The sequence below is a fragment of the Lissotriton helveticus genome, chromosome 11, assembly GCF_964261635.1.
Source record: "Lissotriton helveticus chromosome 11, aLisHel1.1, whole genome shotgun sequence".
Lineage (NCBI taxonomy): Eukaryota > Metazoa > Chordata > Amphibia > Caudata > Salamandridae > Lissotriton > Lissotriton helveticus.
This window is the reverse complement of record NC_136072.1, coordinates 835,957,538-835,981,875: the sequence shown is the minus strand read 5'-3', so window position 1 is coordinate 835,981,875 and position 24,338 is coordinate 835,957,538. Positions and strand designations below refer to the sequence as shown.

At 42.0% G+C, this 24,338-nt stretch overlaps 1 protein-coding gene and 1 long non-coding RNA gene across 3 annotated transcripts in view; one reads left to right on the top strand and one right to left on the bottom strand.

The window, feature by feature from the left end:
* PROM2 (prominin 2) overlaps positions 1 to 24,338 on the top strand; it is a 464,577-nt gene that overhangs the window by 378,584 nt on the left and 61,655 nt on the right. For both annotated transcript variants that reach the window (XM_078667029.1, XM_078667028.1), the window contains exons 15-16: positions 607 to 753; positions 20,668 to 20,739. In XM_078667029.1, the coding sequence (XP_078523155.1) occupies positions 607 to 753; positions 20,668 to 20,739 (219 nt within the window). The remainder of the gene's footprint in view (positions 1 to 606; positions 754 to 20,667; positions 20,740 to 24,338) is intronic.
* The window catches only part of LOC144792146 (uncharacterized), a 98,674-nt gene that overhangs the window by 58,795 nt on the left and 15,541 nt on the right, over positions 1 to 24,338 (bottom strand). The gene's annotated exons all lie outside the window — the stretch shown is intronic.

Sequence of the window (24,338 nt, the reverse complement as noted above, 5' to 3'; positions counted from 1 at the left end):
GATTTGTCAAACAGTACACATCTTTTTACTGTTTCTCAATCATCATGTGCTTGCATCAAACCCATTACTTCTTTCTTTGTGTCAACAACTTAAATCGTAATTGACCATAAATAGTGTGTTTTGGCTGCAATGTACCGCATTTCTTTCTGAAATGTGACTGTTTCTTTCAATAAAAGAATAAATAAGTCAGGTTTGAAACTGTGCTCCATTATAGAACAAATGTATAGGTGCCAGAAAGAGCATGACCCACCCAGACACATGGTTTACTGGTCCAACCCATACACAAAAAGGATTCTTGTAACTTCTTTTGATTAATTTGCCAATGTTTTTTAGATGTTTGCCTATGTGAAGCATGTTTTCCTTATGTGTTTTTTGGTGTGGTCCTGTATTTTGGCCTGGCAGTTTGGTTGCAAGTTCTCAGCTTAATGCCAACGAAGAGCCACTTCTTTCAGTACCAAATCTTTTCTCGACTTTGATCAAGTGATGGTCTTATTTGAAGAAAATGCTGTGGTTAAAGCTCAGTATGCTTGATCCGGACTTTTTTCTTTGTTTTTACTTGTGTCATGGAAACATGTTTTCCTCTTTTCTCCTCTCTTTGTCCTTTAGTATACGGCTGACTTTCTGAAGAACGCCAATAACATCACCATCGACCTGTCAGATTTTGACATGGTGAAGACCATTGCCTTCTTTTGGTTCGGCGTATTCACTTCCAGTGGGATGGGTCAAGTAAATTACTCCCAATTTGAAGAGGAGGTAAGCAACGCAGAAAGGATCAGGGAATCAGAATTGAGGAAAAAGGAACCAACAGTTGGGGAGGGAAGTAGACACAATACAGGTTCAGAGTTAGAGAATGAACGTTGAAGATGAAGAAGTTTTGTGGTAGCTAGGGGAGTCAGGATGTTCTTGAATTCAGGGAAGAATCCATCTACGATGGGTGGAGAAAAGCAGAACTTGGAAAGTGTGGTTGAATACGGATTATCATGGCCATCCTTTAGCTTCTTGTCTAAAATGAAGAAAGTGTAAATGCAGCCCAACGTCCTCACCCTCTCTCACCAACTGCAACAAATAAGGCTGATCGCCAAATGCTGCAGCTACCAAAGACATCACTATAATGAAAAAGCCTAGACAAAATGGGTTCAAGTTGTGAAACACAAGTAAGCTGCATTAGAATAACTTGAGTTCCACAATAATTTCAAGCCAAAAATAACGGACTGTTGATGTTTATACAGTTATACCATCAATAATCACCAATTGACTACTTGCATATAATAATACACATATGCCCCATACCTGCGTTCACCTCTTATCTACACCATTGACTGTTCGGCCTTGACATTGCATCCAACATTTGAGCACAGAGTTCAATTCTAACATCCTTAATATTTACACTTGACGCTCTACGCTTTTTCTGGGCCTTCTTTATTGATGATTTGGCTTTTGATTCCATCCCTCTAGAGCTACCACTTAGCACCATGTCATCTGACCACCATGCTTCCAGTCATTGATATTCATGTTTAGTTCATTGCTATTGAGGATGTCATTACAATTCGTTTGATTGAGGAAACTAATGACTACAACTCCAAGGAAATATTAGGTTGTCACATAAAAGCCAAGAGCTAGGAATATAGTGTCCAGCTAGGTGATAACCCTACTCCCCTTGTGCGCTGTGCCTTAGATCCACAGACTTTTCTGTAAATATGTACACTTCTTTACGACCAGGAAGATGTTTCCTATTTGAGTCTCATATCATTAGCTCATTAGATATTTTGTGGTTTGTAGAGTCTCCCTGAGGTGGAATGCACCACTTGCTTTCGACATATTTCTACTATTGATGTATGCAAAATTCTCTAATGTGCCCTTGTCTCCTCTGTTGCGTAAAACACTAAGCTAAAGAGACAAGTCATTTGCAAGATAGGAGTGGTGTAAACAGACAACAAGGGTACCAAATCAATGATTACTCTGTGGTTGACAGATGGGAATAAGAGAATACCTTTGGAGGCTCAGACTGTATTCACGGCCAGAATGTTTGGGAAGATTAACAGAAGACTCCATGCCCCCAGGGACACCGTTTTCCAGTGCAGCTTGTCTTCCATTTCTTTTACATGCTAGTGCAATGTTGTACTTTTGTTCGAGAATGCAGTAGATTCACAAATGAAAACCTGAAATTGAAACATGATGTCGCCGGTGAAATAAAGAAATCTGTCAATCCTAATTTGAATTATGGTTGGGATAAAATCCAATGAGGTAGTCATAATGACCACGAGAGTAGGTCCTATCAAATCCAATTACCTCCTTCACAACAAAGGATGACAACGCCGTGTGTAGTTGCCAAAGTTTATTGTCAGAACGCGTTTCAACTGCACAGCAGTGACCAAGACTGCTGTGCAGTTGAAACGCATTTGATAGTGGCCGACAATAACCTTTGGAAACCACACACGGCGTCGTCATCCTTTGTTGTGAAGGAGGTAATTGGAGCGAGGTATTTTACCTCCAACAGGGCGTTATGTTGCTGCATGGCTGCCCCTGCTTACTCGCTTTCCTTGTTTGATGGGCAGCAGCAGTCCGAGGGGACCCAAGGAAGCTTTTGTGGACTTTGGCACTACATTGGGGATTCCTTCACCATTACCTGCATAAGACTGACAAGCTTGTACCATTTGATACACGTTCCCTCACACCGCCGACCCAGATGCATCAACATATTGCATTCTGGGAGTTGGAGTTTGCTCATTGACCGCAACAACCAACAGGTGAGCCGAATCAGCTAGGGGGAGGAGCTTGCAGTACACGATCAAAAGAGTAGCAGGACTTGTGCATCAGGATGAAGGACTCCATTCAGTGCAGGGCGCTGAGGAAGGCACTTTGCCGAAATGCATTAGCCGCCACTGTTTGCTGTGCTGAATTAAACAAGTTGTCTTCCAAGGATTCCCCTCAGGCCTCTGATTTCTCCGTGGTGGAGGGATGTGGTTAAATATATATATAAACTCAACACTCCATGCCAAAAGTGCACATGTGAAACATCTGATAAACAGCATCCCCTATGGGGAAATGCTGAGGTTAAGGCGCATCCACAGCAAAGACTGTGATCTCCTTTTAGCCCAGAAAGAAAGCAAGAAGAGGTTTCAGGAGAGAGGCTACTCTGACAAGGTTGTCAATGCAGCTATCTCCAAATCTATGCTTAAAAATAGTGTAGATTTATTGGACATAGGAGAAGGCACTAACAACATGGCTATGGATACAAACATGACTGAAATGGATCAGGAGTTCAGGATCATTGTCCAATACAGTAATCAGCATAAAAAGATTGAATCTATCATCAAAAAAAATTGGTGTTTAGTTTTAAGTGATCCCGTTATAGGTCATAAACTAGCCAAAAGACAATCTATAACATATAGTAGAGGACAATCAATGAAAGATGAACTAGTGGAAACCAGTCCAGAACTCATAGAGTCACCTAACTGGCTGCAAACACATACCGGCTTTTTTAACTGTAAATCATGTAAAGCTTGCCAACAGGGTGTGAACAAAACCACGTACTTCTCGCCATTTGATCAAAGGGAACACAAAATTTGCAAACTAATGACATGCAAAACCGAGTATGCAGTTTATGTGTTGTACTGCCCCTGCAATCTACTTTATGTAGGGAGCACGAAGCTCCAAGTCCATAAAAGAAAATTACAACATCTCCGAGCAATCAATAATCAAGACAACACTTACCCGGTGGCAAGACATTTCAAACTGAAACATGAATCCAAAAGCCGTGAATTAAGATATTATGTCATTGATTGTGTCCCAGCCAGCAGACGAGGGGGTAACAGAGAGGAGAAACTTCGTCGTTTAGAGACCAGATATATTCTGGAACTTAATACCAAACAACAATAAGGTCTCAACGTCACTGAAGATTTGTTTACATGCCTCTGAAAACATCAAATTCCAATCCAACAGGACTACTTCTTTTAAATAGGTACATAGGCTCAGCAGGTTTTAACATTATGAAGTGTATTGGGGGTTTTACTATGTTTGCATATTATTTATTGACTATTTATACTAGTAACATGTTTCTCTTATATACAAATTTTATATTTAATACAATTTTATATATAGCAATAGTTTTTAGGCTAATATTGTATTTATCTAATAATTTTAGTCTTTTAGCTTAATCTATTCTATTGTGTAACAGTTACTTGGTGCCGACATTAGGGCAATTTAGCCTTTTATGAACCTTTGGCCAATTGGGGGAGACAATTCTCTTTTAACAACCAACTTCGAATTAATTTTGGCAAATATGATAGTTCCCCCTGCACCTACATCTAGGTATTTAAACCGAGATATCAACCAAGTAAGACTGAACCAATCCATGTAACAGCCTCCTCAAATCTTAATTTCCCTGAAATGTTTGTTACTTATGTTAGATCTCTTACAGAATTTTATTATATCAAGAAATGGGGTAAAACAACATTGGGGCCCCAATGTTGTTTTATATATACATCTGTGTCACTCGATGCCCTTCCAAACATTAACCTGGATGTATTTATACAGTGATTAATTGCATGTAACTGTTATTTAACCAGGTTGCTGTGGATAAAATTGGAAATGTTTTTATATTCACACCACAACTAACAACTTCATGCACTTTGGCACTGTTTTGCACACATAATTAGCATTGGTTTAGAATGTGGATTTTAACTTGCTCTTAACATTGAAATTTGAATGTAATGTGATGAAACATTATTGAAGACATACTTGTAGTTTTTGTACACAGTGTTTCTTCTACATTAATTGAATTTGTATGCTAGCGAAGCCAATTGCATACGAGAGCATTCAAACTGTATTTAAACCAGTGAACACACTTCACCATGTCATGTGATCAAGCGCTCTTTGCAGCGCGAAACGCGTCATGCCGACCTTTTGCACAGAAATAAATTAATTTGCGCAAATCCTGCGGTCCGTATCCGTTACTTTGCCTGTGAGACAGTGTCACCAGGAGATTGGAACTTTTTGGATATATTGAGGTCCCACAAGTCTCATGGAGTAAAAGGCAGCGGGCAAATCACAAACGTTGGGAACGGAGGAAATGCCATGCCCGGAACTCCAGGCGGATGCAACTCAGGAAAACAAGGCCATTGGAAACGATTTCAGAAAAAAACGGTAAAGAAATCAAACCAAAGTCCGTAATCAATCTCTCTAATTTGAAGCTAACTACTGGGGAAACTGCTGTCCTGCACTTAGGGCTATCATACTGCCCGCCTTGTAATATGAACTATGCAGACACAAGAATGGACATATACAGATTCACCCGCAAGTTAAAATTGAACAAGTTTTTTGAATTACATCCAAAAAAGAACAACCAATCAGATATCATGCCCAGTCCATCAATTGATAACAGGCAAAGCCAGGCCACTTTTGAAAGAATTTGGGAATTACAAAATGAAGGGTCCAGCCAAAATGTGACGATCGCTGCCCAAGCCTCAATCAGTCAACATGTCACACCTTTCAAGGCAAATCCACATTCCAGCCAGTCATGGCTCACGACAACCTGGATACTTTCCAAGAAATAGTGGTGCAGGATATCCAAAAATTATATACCGCCACTAATAAAAGAAAGTTCTGTACTACCAAACAAAACAGGTGTTATAAACAACTAATTAGTAAGTTACAAACTAACCATGACATTATCGTGAAAGAAGCAGATAAGGGCGGCAATGTGGTCCTTTGGCCCAGAGAAATTTATTTAAAAGAGGCAAAAATTCATCTGAGTGACTCGACCTGTTATCGCAGAAGTAATATCCAAACAGTAAAAGCCACATGGGTGGACCAATACCATAAACTACAGGCATGGAGAAGTGCGGGCATTCTATCCTATGATGAGTTTCGCTAAAAGAACATCCAGTTATTCCATCTTTTTACTTAATCCCCAAAATTCATAAGAGAACGGCTGTACCACCGGGTCGGCCAATAATTTCTGCTATTGACAGATCCATGGAGCATGTATCCAAATACATCGACTTCTTTCTTCAAGATTATGTCAAGTCTTTGGACTCATATGTTAAGGATTCTTTCGATTTTTTGAGCAAAATTGAGCGTTTTGCTTGGGATTCTGATATGCTATTGATGACTTTGGATGTTTTATCCTTATATACCTCCATAAGACATTGTGACGGACTCAAGGTTTTGGAATTCTATCTCAACAAGTGCCCTCCAAATTCGATAGCCCATAACAAAATGCTATTGGATATGACTAAGATGTGCCTGGAGCAAAATTTCTTCATTTTCAATGGGGCCATCTACCAGCAGGTCAGAGGTATGGCGATGGTGGCCTGCTTCTCCCCCAGCTACGCGTGTTTACACGTCGGGCTGTGGGAGGAGCAGGTCCTTTTTGGCCAACACCAAGAATTTATTTCTAACAATATTTTGCTGTACCTGCGATATATTGATGATGTATTTCTTATCTGGAGGGGAACTATTGAAAGCGCGAAGGCCTTTGTAGAAACAATCAATAAGAACAACATCAATTTAAATTTTACTTCCAATATTAGTCCAAGGTCTATATGTTTTCTGGATGTGGAGGTATTTATTGAAAATAACGGTTTGTCAACTAGGTTGTATAGGAAGCCAAGCGCTGGTAATACAATATTACATGCCAGCAGTTACCATCAGGCTCATCTAATCCGGAGCATTCCCTTCGGGGAAATGCTTCGGATCAGAAGAGTCTGCAGTACGGAAGCCGAATGCGCAGCCATGCAGGAGGCTTGCAGATTGCACTTCCTGGCGAGGGGATATTCCAATACCAGCTTGGTGAAAGCTATCCAGTGGTCTAAATCTATCAGCAGGCTAGAGGCTCTAGTTCCTAGGGACAGGACCAGTACAAAGGTTGACCAACAGCGGGTTGGGACCCAAGAAATCTCTTCCCGGGTTATACTGACCTATAATCGCCAGCATGGAGATCTAAGAAAAAATCATATATAAAAACTGGAATCTTGTACAAAGTGACCCTGTCATCGGTCACAGAGTGAGCAATAAGCCCTTGCTCACTTTCCGTAAATCTCCCTCCATGTCGAAGGCTTTGGGTAGTAATACCATTGAGCCAAAACTTTCAAGTACTTGGTTGCCACTTAAAAAGGGCTTTAAGACCTGTCCCCAGTGTAAAGCCTGCCGTTACGGCAGCAATAGGACACATTACATAAGTCCTTTTCGACAGGAACCTATTGCTATCACCAAGTGGCTGACCTGCAAAACGAAATATGCCATCTATGTGTTGGAGTGTCCGTGTGGGCTACAATATGTGGGCAGCACTAGGCTGCCCGCTCACAAACGGATACTCGAACACATACATGCAATTTCGGGACACGACCAAAATTATCCGGTTGCCAGGCATTTTGAAGCTAAACATCTTGGCATTCCTGATCAGCTCCAGTATTTTATCATAGATACAGAGGGGGTATCAAGGAGGGGAGGTGACCGTGAGACCAAACTCCGTCTCCTTGAAACCAGGTACATACTGGAGCTTAATACAAAGAATCCAAATGGATTAAATGACAGGGAAGATCGATATACCTGCATTTAGGATTCTCAGGATTGCTGTATTGACCTGTCCGGATAATATAAATAATGAACTGGTTTTAGCTAATAATTTTTAAAGTTATGTGGTGGCTCTTTTGGATAAATTCTTTACAACTTTTAGACCTTTTTGTAAATATCAGGAATCTGTACTGTTTCATATATTTGCACTTTATAACATTTTTGCACATCACTTATTATGCACTTTAGAGGATTTAGCAGACTGCTTTTTGTGACAGGCCCACTTGGGCTCTATGTGTTCAGTAACTATGCATATGGGGGAAAAAAAAGATCTATTGTTACTAATGTGCAGAATCACGCTCTCTTTCATTGCAAATGAGGGTTACAACGGGCTTGCTAAAGGATTGGAGGTAATATGAATTATCTATCGTAATATGTAAAGCATATGGTTATAAAAAGAATTCTTTGAATTTCCTTTCATAGGTGAATTTTCCGCCATGAGTACATAGGAAATTTTAGCAGTATGCGACCATCTAAAATTACCGATGTACTATATATTTTAAACTTTCTTATTTAAGTTTATTATTGTACAGGTGGTTTTAACGAACTTTAGCATATTTTAGTAATGTTTTATGCATCGCGATTCTTGCACAGTATTTTAACTATGTCCATTGTTAATTATTCTGCACTGTCACTTTAAATAGTCTGCTTGAAGGCTAGCAGTTTGTCATGTGATCAAGCCTCCTCGGAGGCGAAACGCGTCATGGCGGCAGCGCTGGCAATCATGAAATAAATTCACTTGTTTGCACCAGCAACTATTGGGTTCACTCCTCGTCATTTTGGATTTATGCAGTAGCAGTCTGCAGCGTGGCAATTTTCCAAAATATATATATATATATATATATATATATATATATATATATATATATATATATATATATATATATATATATATATATATATATGCAAAGAACCTTCTCCAAAAAAAAGAAGAAGAAGAGGCCGCAGTAGGGGAGACAGAGGAGTTTTCTTTATTGTAAGTATGACCATCTATAAGGCGAATGCATTTCGGCTTGTTTCACTGTCTTCTTCAGCACCTATGGTCTGAACAGGATGCGGGCACCATCACAGATTGAAATACCTTGCCCCATCCTGAAAGGTGACAACAAGCTCCGCCCCCCATGCTACGAAGGTTCGTATTGGTGTGAGTCCAACCTGTAGGACGCCAGGTGCGTCAATACTACAAGTTCCAGAATGCTGTGTAATTTTCTGGTAGACATGCAGGGGTAGTTAAAACCAGTTTGCGGGAAATTGTCACCGAATTGCTCCAATGCCGATGCCTCCTCTGCTCACCAGACCGCACCAACCTCCAAGTCCCGGTTTGGCAATTAGCAGGGGCAAGTCTGGGAATCCAACTCGCCCAGTGTGGAGCCAGGTGACTCCAACACTGCCTCTTTTCCTCCTGAGTCCTGCGGTGGACCCCGGCCCTCCCAGTCACCTGGAAACAAACGCCACCACTGAAGCAGAAGCCAGGATGACCGGGGCCAACTTGCGGTGCGGGGGCCTCTTGAAGCGCGACTCTGGCACTCGCGCTGACTGTGTGCAAAGAATCTTCTCCATAAAAAAAGAAGAAGAGGCCGCAGTAAGGGAGACAGAGGAGGTTTCTTTATTGTTAGAATGACAATCAATAAGGCAAATGCATTTCGGCTTGTTTCTCTGCCTTCTTCAGTGCCTACGGTCTGAACAGGATGCGGCCGCCATCACAGATTGAAATACCTTGCCCCATCCTGAAAGGTGACAACAAGCTCCGCCCCCATGCAACAAAGGTTCGTATTGGTGTGAGTCCAACCTGTAGGGCGCGAGGTGCGTCAATACTACAAGTCCCAGAATGCTGTGTAATTTTCTGGTAGACATGATGGGGTAGTTTTAAAACCAGTTTATTTATATATATATATATATATATATATATATATATATATATATATATATATATTCACTGAAAAAACCATGGGTTATAGACCATATATAGTTAGGAATTAGCATTTACAAAACCTTATTTTATTCACACAAAATCATGGAAATTCCATATATAGTTAGTTGCACTAACTATATATCGCGCACCCGCAATCCACTGCTGATCATGTCACATATTACATCATTCATGACATGGTCAGTGACATCACCGATGACATCACTGATGACATCTCAAATGACATCACTGATGACATCACTGATGACATCTCAAATGACATCACTGATGACATCATCCAGTGACTGTGTGTTTCTGTAAAGTTTAAATATGTTTTACATATTGAAAAATGAGTAGATGTAGAAGTGTCTAAATAAAAGATTTAGTAGGTGCGTGACTGACTGTATGAGTGAGTGATTAAATGTGTCTCACTGAGTGCATGGGTTAGTGACTAAACTGTATTAATTTGTGCATCATTATGTCTGTTGTTCTGTAAACTGCTGCATGTGTTGATCAGTAGCTATATGAGTAACTATATGGGTTATTGATTGATTGTCCAAGTATTTGTATGGGAGACTGAGTGTGTGTGTGGCTGGCTGGGAGATGTGTGACTCTGTGCAGATCAATGTGTTCTTGTATCAATGATTGTATAAGAGAGTAAGAATGTGTTAGTATATATTTGAAAATGTAAGGTACTCTATGTTTAACTGTATAGATTAGAAAATGGAAGTGTGATTGATTCTTTACAGGACTGACTAGGTGTGTGAGTAACTCCATGGATGAGTGGCAGAGTGTGAGTGTCTGTATAGGTGTATGAGTGCATATGATAGTGTTGTAAAGATGAGTGATTGTATGTATGAATGATTGTATGGGTGAATGAGTGAATGTGTGTGTAGACATAGGAATCAGTGAGTGCGTATGTAGTAACTAGTATTGGTGTGTCAATGGTTTAAAAAATTATATTCTGTATTTAACACTGGGTGTAACAGAGGTTATATTAAAGTGTGAGGAGATGCATTGCATTGTCACATGAATGATATCATCAGTGATGTGACCATTGATGTCAAATGAGATGTCATCAGTGATGTCATCAGTGATGTCATTTGAGATGTTATCAGTGATGTCATTTGAGATGTCATCAGTGATGTCATCAATGATGTCATTTGAGATGTCATCAGTGATGTCATCAGTGATGTCATTTGAGATGTCATCAGTGATGTCATCAGTGATGTCATTTGAGATGTCATCAGTGATGTCATCAGTGATGTCACTGACCATGTCATGAATGATGTAATATGTGACATGATCAGCAGTGGATTGCGGGTGCGCGATATATAGTTAGTGCAACTAACTATATATGGAATTTCAATGGTTTTGTGTGAGTAAAATAAGGTTTTGTAAATGCTAATTCCTAACTATATATGGTCTATAACCCATGGTTTTTTCAGTGAATTTTCAAGGTTTTGTAAATGCTAATTCCTAACTATATATGGTCTATAACCTATGGTTTTTTCAGTGAATTTCAATGTTTTTTTATTAGCAAATATCAAAAGCTTTAAAATGTCAAGTACGTGGTAGGTAAAAACATTTTCGTGTTTATGCACGCTGATGTGCTTTGAACGCTGCCCCCCCCTCTTTTCTTTTAGTAATATTCTCTCTTTGCAGATAGTGAAGGGTAGGTAACGCAGGCCTTTGCCCCCGTTGTAATCCGTCGTGCCTGCTTCCCTCTCCATTTGATTGATTGTTATCCAAGCATTTACTGTTTTGGAATTGGTTCTCTTTGGTTCATTCTCTATTTACAAACAAGCACAGAGTCGCAATACTCTGTTTAGTCTTTGCAGATAGTGAAAAATCGTTAGAAAAACAAAAGGAATCAAGCAAAATCAGTAGGCCACTAATGGGATCTCTTTTTGACCTCGCTAAAATAGAAACATTAGGAACAACCCCTCATGAGAAATATGAAACTAGTGAGAGGAACCGAGCTCGACGCCATGATGGCTGCAAGACAGCTCGGCTCCGCCGCCCACCCTGCCCAAAATAACGACAAACCCTATGCAAATATTAAAAATAAATACAACACATCAGCAAAGTAACAGGGTAAAACGTTTTATTAAATAACTATTTACATGGCAGCCTGCTGCAACATCGATCCAAATGCATGCCGCCGTTCCCGGGATTTCTCCCCGACTACTCTGCGGCCTACGAGATGGAGAGGCCGGGGCGTTGACTAGGCGGGGCCTCCGGCCACAACCACAGCGCCAACGATCGCTGCTGACGGAGGGGAGCCTTGCCGGTGAGACCACTGATCTGAAGAACCGCTGCCTGCGGTGCCTCCCCGAGCCGCTTGACGGAGGCCCCCGAGGGGCGGAGTGGTGGCGCGGACTCGGAGGGGGCGCTTGGCTCCTGCCCCCTCCCCAAGTCTTGTTGCCCTGGTGTGGCCTGAGATCACCCCCGACATAGGCGGCCGGCTCCCGGGGTCCGGCGGAACTTTTAGCCTTTTGGTGACTCTTCCATTCTGGACCTTGTCCCACAATCCGTTCGACCTGAAGACACGTCCTGCGGTGCCCTGGTCCGACCATCACATATACCTGCGCCAGGAGACGGCGTGGGGTGCACTGGAAGGGAGAGGCGGCGCGAACGAGCCTCCCCCACCTCCCCAGGTGGAGGTTTCTCAGCTGCACCCCAGCGCTTCACTCGACATAGGCGGCCGGCTCCCGGGGTCCGGCGGAACTTTTAGCCTTTTGGTGACTCTTCCATTCTGGACCTTGTCCCACAATCCGTTTGACCTGAAGACACGTCCTGCGGTGCCCTGGTCCGACCATCACATATACCTGCGCCAGGAGATGGCGTGGGGTGCACTGGAAGGGAGAGGCGGCGCGAACGAGCCTCCCCCACCTCCCCAGGTGGAGGTTTCTCAGCTGCACCCCAGCGTTTCACTCGGCCAGCTGAGTTGCGCCTGCTCTTGCTATTACATCGTCTCACCCGCCATCCGGCTGAATTGCACCCACTCTTGCGGTACAGCGACAGGCGGCTGCCACGGAGCTCACAAAATGGCGGTCGGCTCCACAGACTTGGGCCTGGCCTGCAAGGATGGCTCTGGGCAACCCTGGAACTCGGACGCTTGACTGCTAGGGCATGGGCCCCATTCCCAAAAGCGTCCCCTCAGCCTTGAAGATTCTACAAGAGTCAGCGGGGCCCCCGACTCCCGCAGACTTCCGGTGGGGAGCGACTGCCATGATTGCTCGCGGAATGGCCACGACGTAGCCACGGGGTGCTCTCATGCTGACGCCAGCTTCAGTCTGAAACATCCAGAAACACTGTAGTATCGCGTTGTCGTGTAATGCATCATATGACGCGCCGCGTTAGCGCACCCGATGCGCCAAGTGAGGCGCGAAGCGCAGCTTCCCGGAAGCGATCCGGGGCGCGGCGCGGAGCGCGTAACGTAAGCATAACAGGTCATGTGACTTGTTAATAAAAATTTTCATTGGTTCATTTCACTTTTGGTTTCCTAATGATGTAAGGCTAGGTCATGTGACCTAAAAATAACACTTTTCATTGGTTTAGAACTATTTTTTGTCCCAAATGATGAAAACCCCTCCTTGTTTCCTCACTCTGACTTTCATCTTGTTGTAGGTTCAGCTGGTGCATCCCCACCACCACCACCACCTCCTAGGAAGAGAGTACCACCTCCTCAGGTGGTGGTTGAGCAAGAGGTGCCCCCCCCCCCACCTTCTTGTTGCCTGATTCGGCCAGCTCAGTCGATCGAGCATGAGACTCTTTTGTGATCTGAAGAACCGCTGCCTGCGGTGCCTCACAGAACCGCTTGGCGGAGGCCCCCGAGGGGCGGTGTGGTGGCGCGGACTGGGAGGAGGCGCTTGGCTCCTGCCCCCTCCCCAAGTCTCGCTCGGCCAGCTGAGTTGCGCCCACTCTTGCGGCCTACGAGATGGAGAGGCCGGGGCGTTGACTAGGTGGGGCCTCCGGCCGCAACCACAGCGCCAACGATCGCTGCTGACGGAGGGGAGCCTTGCCGGTGAGAGCCACTGATCTGAAGAACCGCTGCCTGCGGTGCCTCCATGAGCCGCTTGACGGAGGCCCCCGAGGGGCGGTGTGGTGGCGCGGACTGGGAGGGGGCGCTTGGCTCTTTTCTTCTGGACCTTGTCCCACAATCCGTTTGACCTGAAGACACGTCCTGCGGTGCCCTCGCAATGCGGCCTGGTCCCTGAATGTGTGCAGGGGGACAGTATTGATTGGATCAAGATGGCGGCTTCACACAAAGCTGACTCAAGTGTTGCAGCTGATGCTATGCAGACAAAAACTGGTTTTCAGTTTGTACATTCTTCAGGGCCCCCGAGGGGCGGTGTGGTGGCGCAGACTCGGAGGGGGCGCTTGGCTCCTGCCCCCTCCCCAAGTCTTGTTGCCCTGGTGTGGCCTGAGATCGCCCCCGACATAGCCGGGCGGCTCCCGGGGTCCGGCGGGACTTTTAGCCTTTTGGTGACTCTTCCATTCTGGACCTTGTCCCACAATCCGTTTGAGCTGAAGACACGTCCTGCGGTGCCCTCGCAATGCGGCCTGGTCCCTGAATGTGTGCAGGGGGACGGTATTGATTGGATCAAGATGGCGGCTTCACACAAAGCTGACTCAAGTGTTGCTGCTGATGCTATGCAGACAAAAACTGGTTTTCAGTTTGTACATTCTTCAGGATTTTTCCATCCAAGGCTGGTTGAGAGTTTGTAGAACAATGGCTTCAGATTTTCAACATACTACTCTTCAACATTCTTCATAAATGTAACAATGTGAGACTCACTAGGAGAACGGCCGTTTATCTTTCCTTTCAAAATGCTGCCAACAATATTTTCTGAATGGAAGACACCATCTTGTAGCATAAAGCACTGCGTCAAGGGTGGTATTGCCCAGAATGTCTTGTTTTCTAGTGCTCGTAATGACGAAGCCAGAACTGCCGAAAGGGATTCTGGTCCTGCCGCTACGTATTAGAGACATTGAACTATACTCTGGACCTGCCTGACCACGACCAAAATGGCGCCAGTATGGGAGCGACTTGCAACTCCTTATGACGTTCTAGTTACTTAGCCTTGACGTTATGGGGGATGTATGCGGTCTTTGTGCACATGGCGGGCGGGGAAGGGTACTGACTGGGCATACGGACAACCCTATTGATGTCGGTTTTTCATTATTGATTATTGTATTATTAAAGCTTCGAAGTAATGTTACCCATGATACTCGCCCATGGTGTGCGTATGGACGATTTTATTGTAACTAATCCTGTTATACTTTCAATTATAAAATCAACCTTCACTGATCCTGCAACCGTTTGTCACGTTTAGTTTTTTCAATTAAATGGCTCGCTTGTTACATACTCCTATACCCCTGGCTTTTGAAAGACACCATCTTGTAGAATAAAGGGCTGTGTCAAGGGTGGTATTGCCCAGAATGTCTTGTTTTCTAGTGCTCGTAATGACGAAGCCAGAACTGCCGAAAGGGATTCTGGTCCTGCCGCTGGAGACATTGAACTATACTCTGGACCTGCCTTGCCTAGACCAAAATGGCGCCAGTATGGGAGCGACTTGCAACTCCTTATGACGTTCTAGTTACTTAGCCCTGACGTTATGGGGGATGTATGCGGTCTTTGTGCACATGGCGGGCGGGGAAGGGTACTGACTAGGAATACGGACAACCCTATATACTTTCAATTATAAAATCAACCTTCACTGATCCTGCAACCGTTTGTCACGTTTAGTTTTTTCAATTAAATGGCTCGCTTGTTACATACTCCTATACCCCTGGCTTTTGACCCTTTCCTACGCGCGGTCTGTACTACCGCCCTCGGGCGATCTATGTAATGAACAGACTACCATTGCCGAAACACAAGGGAATGCATCTCAGAGAGATAAGTCAAGTACGTGGTAGATAAAAACATTTTCGTGTTTATGCACGCTGATGTGCTTTGAACGCTGCCCCCCCCCCCTCATCATTTAGATTACCACCGCCCATTGCACAAAAGCGTACCGGGTGCTCCCCACGCAAAAAAAACGAAAAAGCTACCCGGAGCGCTGTTACAGATATATATATTTTTTTGAACGTTAATTTCTCAAAATCCACTGGAGCACATATATTGAGACCTAGCAAAGGCACATCGGGCTACCAGTCCCTACAATTTTGCCAAGTTTCGTGCAAATCCATTCAGCCCTTCGAGCTAAAAGTGAGGCCAACCGCCCTATGGAAATTAACATGGGAAAAACGCGTTTTGGGACCCCCCTTTTTTCTCGGCCCCCCCTTGACAAAACCCCCCCAAATTTTCAGGGGCTGTTCAGAAACAAAATGTTCCATTTTCCTGAAGATTTCAGCCAATTCCGTCCACAAATGCCAAAGTTATTAGACATAGGATTTTTTCTCTATGGGATTTTTGAAAATTCTAACTATATATACCTACTGGCGACCGCCAGTAGGTAATATATATATATATATATATATATATATATATATATATATATGTATATATATATGTATGCTAATAACTATGTCTCAGTTTGACGAATCTTCACAAAACATTCCAATAAGTGCTCTTGTTTGCTTAGTTTGTGCATGGAATGTTTTGGAGTGATCGGTCAATCTGGAGCTGAGAAAAAGTGGCGGTCCTAAAACTCAAAATCCAAACTAGTTTTTTATAGATTTTTTTAAGAAGCACTACCACAAAAACTGCTTAACAGATTTACACCAAATTTGGCAGGAAGCTAGATCTTCGTTCACAAACCATGTTTTTTGTGATTTGGTGTAAATTCATTCAATATATATATATATATATATATATATATATATATATATATATTTGTTTTAATCGTGAGAGGCTATTAAACCTATTTTTTTTTTAATGGGCAATCCCATGGGAGACACACTTCTGCTGGAGCAAGAGCTCTGTTTGGCTGCCTGCAACATGAAAAATGTTGCAGACAGCCATTACAGCACTCAGGAACGTAGTCCTGTGTCCTGGGCTAAAAATAATATCAGGGTTGTGTTAGGAATACCCTTCCTCCCTAGGTCTTGTTGGGGGGCTCCAAGAGGGCGCCCAAGCCAAAATCTTTAAAGAAAATAAAGCCACGATCCACCAGGAGTCCAGTGAGAATCATGCGTAAGCGCAACTTTCTAAAAACATTATAAAATGGAAGCCAGTGTTTTACACTTTATTATTTGAACCCCCAGGGTGTGCCAGGGTCAAGGAGTCTTACTTTAAAGTATTTGGAGAGAGGGATCTGAGTGGGGGTCTCCCTCCCCAAGCAAGTTCTGGCCCCAGGGGCCTCAATGAGTCTCCCGGGTCCCGATCCCCCAAGGCCGATTTTAAATAAAGGGGAGGAGGGCGCGTAGATGTTGCAGTGATGTTATCAATGATGTCACAGAACATGTCATGAGTGATGGATTATGTGGAGTAATTAGCCTTGCATGGTGAGGGTGTGAGTTATAGTTACCTTAGGGCACAAAGGATCCATGGTCCTTAAAAAACAAAAACAGTCTCCCATATTTTTAACATATACGCCCCCAGGGTGGGCCAAGGATTAGGGGGGTTGGAGAAATCTCCTTTTTGGGGGGGAGAGGGGGCACAGCTCTCCTCCCCAAGTCTTCTGGAGGCCCCGGGGACCCCTATCTCCATGGGCCGATAATTTAATTTATGATGATGGGTGCACAATCCACTACAATGAATCTTACATCTAGAAACATTGCTACTTTTTTGCTCAAAGTACTTATTAGTTGTAAACCCAAATCCTTCTGATTGAGTTTTATTAATAAACCTGAAGCTTCTTTCTCCATTTCCCATCCAAATTATGAACAAACCATTGATAACATTTTACCAAATAACTATATTGTTCGAGTATATACCGACTTGGTATCGTTCCAAGCCATCTGCTCCTCCTACCAGCCCATGAACTAATTTTTGTAACTTGAGGCAGAGCAGATACCCATCAAGGCCTCTTGGAGTTGTGTACACAATATCTCGTCAAAGAAAAAAATGTTGTATGTAAGACTCTATTTCATCATAGTTAAAAATCATTCTAGTATGGTGGATATACTAATACCACATACCTTTAAAAGATATTCTTTGGCCAGCATCCCATCCTCATATCTGATGAATTTGTACAAAGATGTGGCATCTAATGTAATGAGGTTCCCAATGTGTACATGCTATTTTATAGAGAAAATATTTTGTGCTCCAGATATAAGAATCAGTGAATGTACATGTGGCAACAAAATGTGATCTAAATGTTTTCCAAATAACTGTTCTTTGCTGAACGTATGGTCTGGCCAGTGGCCTTGTTGTATTACTATCCTCCTTCGGTAACAAAAACATAGTAGGTTAGTAGGTGGCATTGGATCCTCAACCTTAAAAAGATCGATATTCCTCCTCCTTGATCAGACATCTATATAACCATTCTCTTGGCTCTTCTAAGAACGTATAATTCCCTTCAATAAAGTATTCCTTCCATCTTAGTTCTCTCTTAACATTCAAGGTCATTCAGTTGTCTATTGGCTTTATCTAAACACATTTGTCTTGGCTACAAATTTAAATTAGCGATCACTATTTGCTGGAAGCTGTCTAAATTATTGTGTAGCAAGGCACATGTGGCAAGTAATAGATAGATAGATAGATAGATAGATAGATAGATAGATAGATAGATAGATAGATAGATAGATAGATAGATAGATAGATAGATAGATAGATAGATAGATAGATAGATAGATAGATAGATAGATAGATAGATAGATAGATAGTCACAACTGGATGCTAGTTCACCAACTCATTCTCAATCCCTCCAAAACGGAATTCCTCCTCATATCTATCTCTCTCTCTCCGCCTCCTGTTCAAGCCTGGATGGATCAATCAAATCTACTCAACAGTAAACCCATCATTGTGGACTGCGCTAAATCCTTAGGTGTCATACTTGACAAAAGACTCAACCTAATCTCACACATCAACTCCATGGCCAAAAGCGCACGTTATCAACTGCGACTTTTATGGGGGATTCGTCGGTTCTTCCCGGAGAATGACCTAAAAACCTTGGTCCAATCGCTAGTTCTCTCCAGACTTGACTATTATAATTTTCTTCTGACTGGCCTTCCCAAATCTCACCTCTCCCCCCTCAAATCCATCCTCCATGCAGCAGCTCACTTAATTTCAGGGTCCAAACGAAGTGACCACATCACTCCTATCCTGTCTTCTCTCCGATGGCTTCCCATCAAGGCTAGAGCTATCTACAAAACAGCGTGCATCACCCACAAAGCGTTGTACTCTTCCTCCCTTCGCTATCTGGCAAATAAACTCAAACTGTACGGAGGTTCAAGACCTTCTCGGAATGCGGAAAAGTTCCTTCTTGATCCCCCCTCCTTCAAAAGAGAAAAATTGTTGGCATAATCGTTCTCAGGTAATGTGGTGAGAACCTGGAACTCGCTCCCTCCTTCGCTCCGTGCCATCACCTCCATCCAGATCTTCAAAGCGGACCTCAAATCTCTTTTATTCCAAAGACACTTTCAGAACTAATTCCCTCCTTCTCAAACCCCGCCAGGAAGTTCTTTAGTCATTGTAAATTTGTCACATATGTTTATATTTTTTCTTGTACATCCTGTGCTTGCTGCGTTTGAAATTGTGTCCCTGTTGCCTGCGTTGTTTTGATTCTATGGCCTGCTATTGTGCGCCAGGAAGTTCTTTAGTCATTGTAAAATTTGTCATATTTATTCCTACTTTTGCTTGTACAGTCTGTCATGCTGTGCTTGAGATTGTGTGCCTTTTGCCTGCGTTGCCTTGACTCTATGGCATGCTATTTTTGTTTGTTTTATTCCTACAACAGTTCTCTCATGTAACGTAACTGGTTCTATTGTACAGTGCTCTGACACCTTCGGGTAAAGTCCGCGCTTTATAAAAATGCATTAAATAAAATAAAAAATAAATAAATAAAAATGTCTATGAGCTCTAATTGAAATTCATACAAACTGTGACATTAGGATGAAGCGCATAACTATTAACAGTAATGGTTTCAAAACATTGTCTTCTACATAGTTCATACGATAAAAAGTGACGGAGGCATTTTAAAAAAAGTATTACCTTTTTTACCAATTAGATTTACTAAGAATTTACAGTAAGAGTTAGTTGAAAGCAGGTATAAAACATATTACACAGAAGGAAAACAAAAGAAACACATGTAAAAAAGAAATAAGCACTCTAAAACAGGAAACAGCTAGAGAAATCTGTTTGTATTCAGACGAGAAAACAAAAAAGTAACGTGGCTGTGAAAGCCTGTGGGTGGAATTACACCAGAGTACTACTTTGCAGTATAGTGCTTGTTTACCATAATGATAAGTCATGGTGTGCAATCATAATACTCATGATTGAAAGTGAACATTTGAGAAAGCCACCTGACCCAGTACTCATTCACAACAGTCACCAGTTACAGTGACCATTCATGATACTACTGTATCACAGTTATCATTCAGAATACTCCAGATCCACAAAGCTTGTTCACAATATTTACAATGATCATCTACATTAGTTACCATTGAGTAAATATTCACAATAATAATAAGTTGAAGGGATATTCATTATATCGATTGTGATCATTCAAATTAGACTCATCAAATTGATCATTTGCGATACTCCTGAGTAACAGATCTTATTCACACTAATTACAGTCATCCCTCACATTAGTTCAACTATAGCCACTAGCCATGAGATGCTGAGCTTGTTAATGACAGTCACAAAGATCATTCATGACAGTGGCCAGCCACAGTGAGTACTCACAGCAGCCAAGGGACACAGCTTCTTCCTGATAGTCCCAGAGATCATTTAGTATAGTCACCAGTCATGGACAATATTCACTACAGCAACGAACGCAGAGCTTGTCAATGATGGGAACAAAGATCTTTCACGATTGTCGCAAGTCATAGTGAGTATTCCCAATAGGCAGAAGTCACAGAAGTTCGATCAGGATGGTTACAGTAATCGATCAAGATACTGATGTGTCAATGATCTAATACAAGACAGTCTGTAATCATAGTGATCATTCACCATAGCTGATACGTCATATGAAAGGCGCATATGGTGCAGGCTAGGGATGCTGGGACAATGTAATCAGGGACTGTATTCCGCTCGCTTGACAACTGACCTTGTTCCTCTCTTTTTACAGATCCAGTCCCCATTAGTGAAAACGAGCTTAGTGAATTTTGCAGCTCAGTTGGAGAGCCTTGCGACCTTTCAGGTGAGTATGTGAAAGTTCATCAGAAAAAAGAGCTTTCAGGTTAATTTGAGAAAATCATTGTATATACTAATATCAGTAACCTTCGCCACCATATCCTGCAGGAGATGTCATGGTGAAATCTCAGTAGCTTTCTCAAGGCATTATTTCAATGATTTCCCTTATGTCGTGAAACAAGATTGTCTTTCCCCCTCTCCTTGTCGTATGGTTCACAAAATGTTTTCCGGAGAGCAACAGGTGAGTAAGTGGAAACCCAACAAGAAAGAGAGAGAGTTATGGAAATAAAGAAGGAGAGAGGGAAACGAAAAGGGCCTGGGATAAGATAGCTAGGTTGAGAAAGGCTTGAGAAAGGGAGGGAAAGGGTGATAAAGAGATACAAAGAAATAGAGAGAGGAAAAAGAGAACTGAACAGGAAAGAGAGAGAGGGAGAGGCAAGAGGGCGCTGGAGCGCTATGAACAAAGGGTTTATTTCTCATATATATTAAAAGAGACATGAACCCTTGTTGCAATACAAACTGACAAACTAAGAATTGCAAGAATGGTGTCCTTCGGGTCATAGGAGAGAAGTGCATCTGTTTTGAAATTAAAGAAAAAGTGGAAACATTGGAATTTATTGGGATTTACAGTGTTCAATGTGTTAAAAAGATAAATATGTGTAATTTGTACATTGCAATTTTTAATAGTAATCTATTGCACTTGGCACTAGAAATCGTTCAGCTGCCCCTGGCATTTTGGTGAGTTGATGCCATGAAGGAAGGAAGAGATAAAAAAGAACCGGATGCTAGTGCTTGTAGGTTTATTTATTCTGAAGACCCGGTCATTGGCCTACGGCATGCCCGGTGATACCCTGGCCACTGCGGCAGTCCACCAGACTGAGCGCTGGTTGCAAGACCTTGTTTTTATGTTCTGGTGGCAAGATCATTGTCAATCTTTCATGTAAGCTGTATCTGGGCATTTTGTAAGACCAAGGGAACCAAGTGGCAATGCATGCTTAAAATATCACTTCCACCTCTGAAGCATCCAAATGGCAAAAGAACTACTATATATCAATTATCAAGAATCCCAGCAAGGTCTTCACCAATTCCCTTCAAACAGCCACTGTGCGCCGCCGCCTCTACTGGAGTATAAATCCACTTCACTGTACTGATAGAGTACGGTATGGCTCAGACCATTTACTTGCTGACCAAACCTAGCAGTTGTGAAAGGTACACATCTCCTAAAATGAAGACGGATCCCGCCTCCCCTTCAAATAAAAGACTGCATTAAATATACCCTGGCTCTGAGATCCTTACCCCTAAGCATACTGTACCAGAGGAAACAAATAAAGACATCTGAAATCTCCAGTGACTATGCAACCAAGCACAACTATGTCTGTACCTGAAAAAATAAATTCACTGCAACAGGATTTCCACTGGTTATTAGTGGCACAAACAAAGTTCTAATGTCTTGTTAGTTTTCAAAGCACAAGGGCCTCGGCTCAATCTACCTTCAGAAGTTGACACCCCATCACATACCCAATCAAACCCGTTTGTGTTTTTTAGTTTAATTTAACAAAAGAATTTCAACAATAAATAATTTAAATAAACACACGTTATAAACATAATACAGCCATATAAAGATTTAAATATTATATGCCCAGAAACGTAGTCTTTGCATATGTATTAAATTCATGTAGTCATCATAATAACAGTAGGTGCTTTCATTCCAAAAGTAGCACTTTATATCTAAGATTTTTTCAAACCCCGAGATGAAGCCGAGCAAACCTGATCACATAAAAAGGCCAGTGACCCTGACAACCTTCATATTGTTTGAAGACGAGCCTCTTCATTGAGGCCTCCTCCTGGCATTCAGACATCACTGTAAGCATCTCCTTCCTATTTGGAACACTAATCCAAAATCTTATTTCTTTGACATGTGAGTCCAGCAGCAATCCCTTCGAAGGCATCCAATGCACTGGCAAAGGATCTAGCAGATGAACTACATCTAATCTCTTCTAGCTTGTATATTCATTGCATCAGCCTTGTTCATGAATTCACATTACCACACTGATGATCACGCCTAACTCCTCGTAATTTAATCTACCACAAAGAAACAGAAGCAAATGCATGGAAATTGAACATACAATACTAATCCCAGTTACCCAACAATAATCAATAACTACTGGATTAACCCCTAATCTTGAGTTCCGGAGTATATTGCTACTTGACATAAAGTGCTTCAAGACCTCATTAAGGAGTATAAGCACTATGAATCGTATTGCATTACAATATTGTATAGGCATTTGTTTTGCATATTCGAGGATTTCCTGTTGCACAAAACCAGTCACTAATGCCCCAAAAAACACATTACTACCTTCATGAATAAAATAATATATCAGAATCTCTACAATGCTAGTAGAAAATGTATCCAAATTCAAGCCAAACCTCACTTATAATATAGATGTTTCTGCTGTTACCTGGAAACTGTGCATTTGCAAATTAGTAATTTAGCAGTCTTCCAACATCAGTAAGTGAATTCTCAGACACAATGGGTCTCCAGTAGAAATGGGCAGTGTGCTATCATCACTTGGAAAATTGTTTAGAGTGCACAGAGTTTGTGCTCTGCAAAGATTGTGCAATTTGCACAACTTCACACGATGGAATGAAGTATCCCCACACAAAATGTTTTTTACGGGAGAATTGTTTTACAAAAATGTTTATTTGTAGTAGAAGTCATAGAGAAAAACAGCTGGATAAGTTCTCCGATCAAAGTTTTTGCTGAATTCCCTAACACACATACAACATGCATTTAGCAGTTCTTTTATCCTTGTATGTTTTTATTAATGTTTTTTTAAACTTCGTGAAGCTTACTAAATTGCCACTGTTACAAAAATATATTCAACAAGCATTGGTAAAGCCAAAAGGTCTCATCTTTGAAAGGTGTTGAACATTTGACTTTGCCAAGGCTTGTTGACGATAGTGAATTTAATTAACAACAAAAAAAGCCAAAATCCATCCCCGGGCATGGTAATGTATATGCACTCATGCTTCACCACACATGCGTGCATACGTCATGATGTTGCTGCCATTTGACTTTTGGCCGAAGCTTGATTATGCAGGCACTTGCGTGCGTCACCCCACAGGCCAAGATGTGAAGCAGGAAGCAACGCAGAGAAGTGGAAGAGAGAGCAAGAAAACACTTTCACTTTCATGGATTGATAAAAGCAAAAGAAAAAAAAGTTTCATGAATGTAAGAATTAGAAGCATACAAGTCATCTAATCAAAAGAATGATAAAGAAGCTATGCTTCAGGAGAAGGAAAAGCACAAGAAGATGAATGAAAGTCATTGAATAAGAAACAAGCACATTAGATTGTCAGGCAAGCCCACCAGTGATAAGCAATGTACTGACCCTAGGCCAACTTTAAGTATTTATATTGTACACAATAGGCTTTTGACAACAAACTAAATCTGTCTCTATGCAAGACCTAGAAAGTAGAAGTGGGCGTCATTTCATAACTTCCCCTTCCCCTAGTCTATTACTACATTATCCATTATGGTTCAGTCTAAGCTGATTTGGAAATATCAACATCTTTTTATTCTATTTGGAAAATGGTCAACCTCCA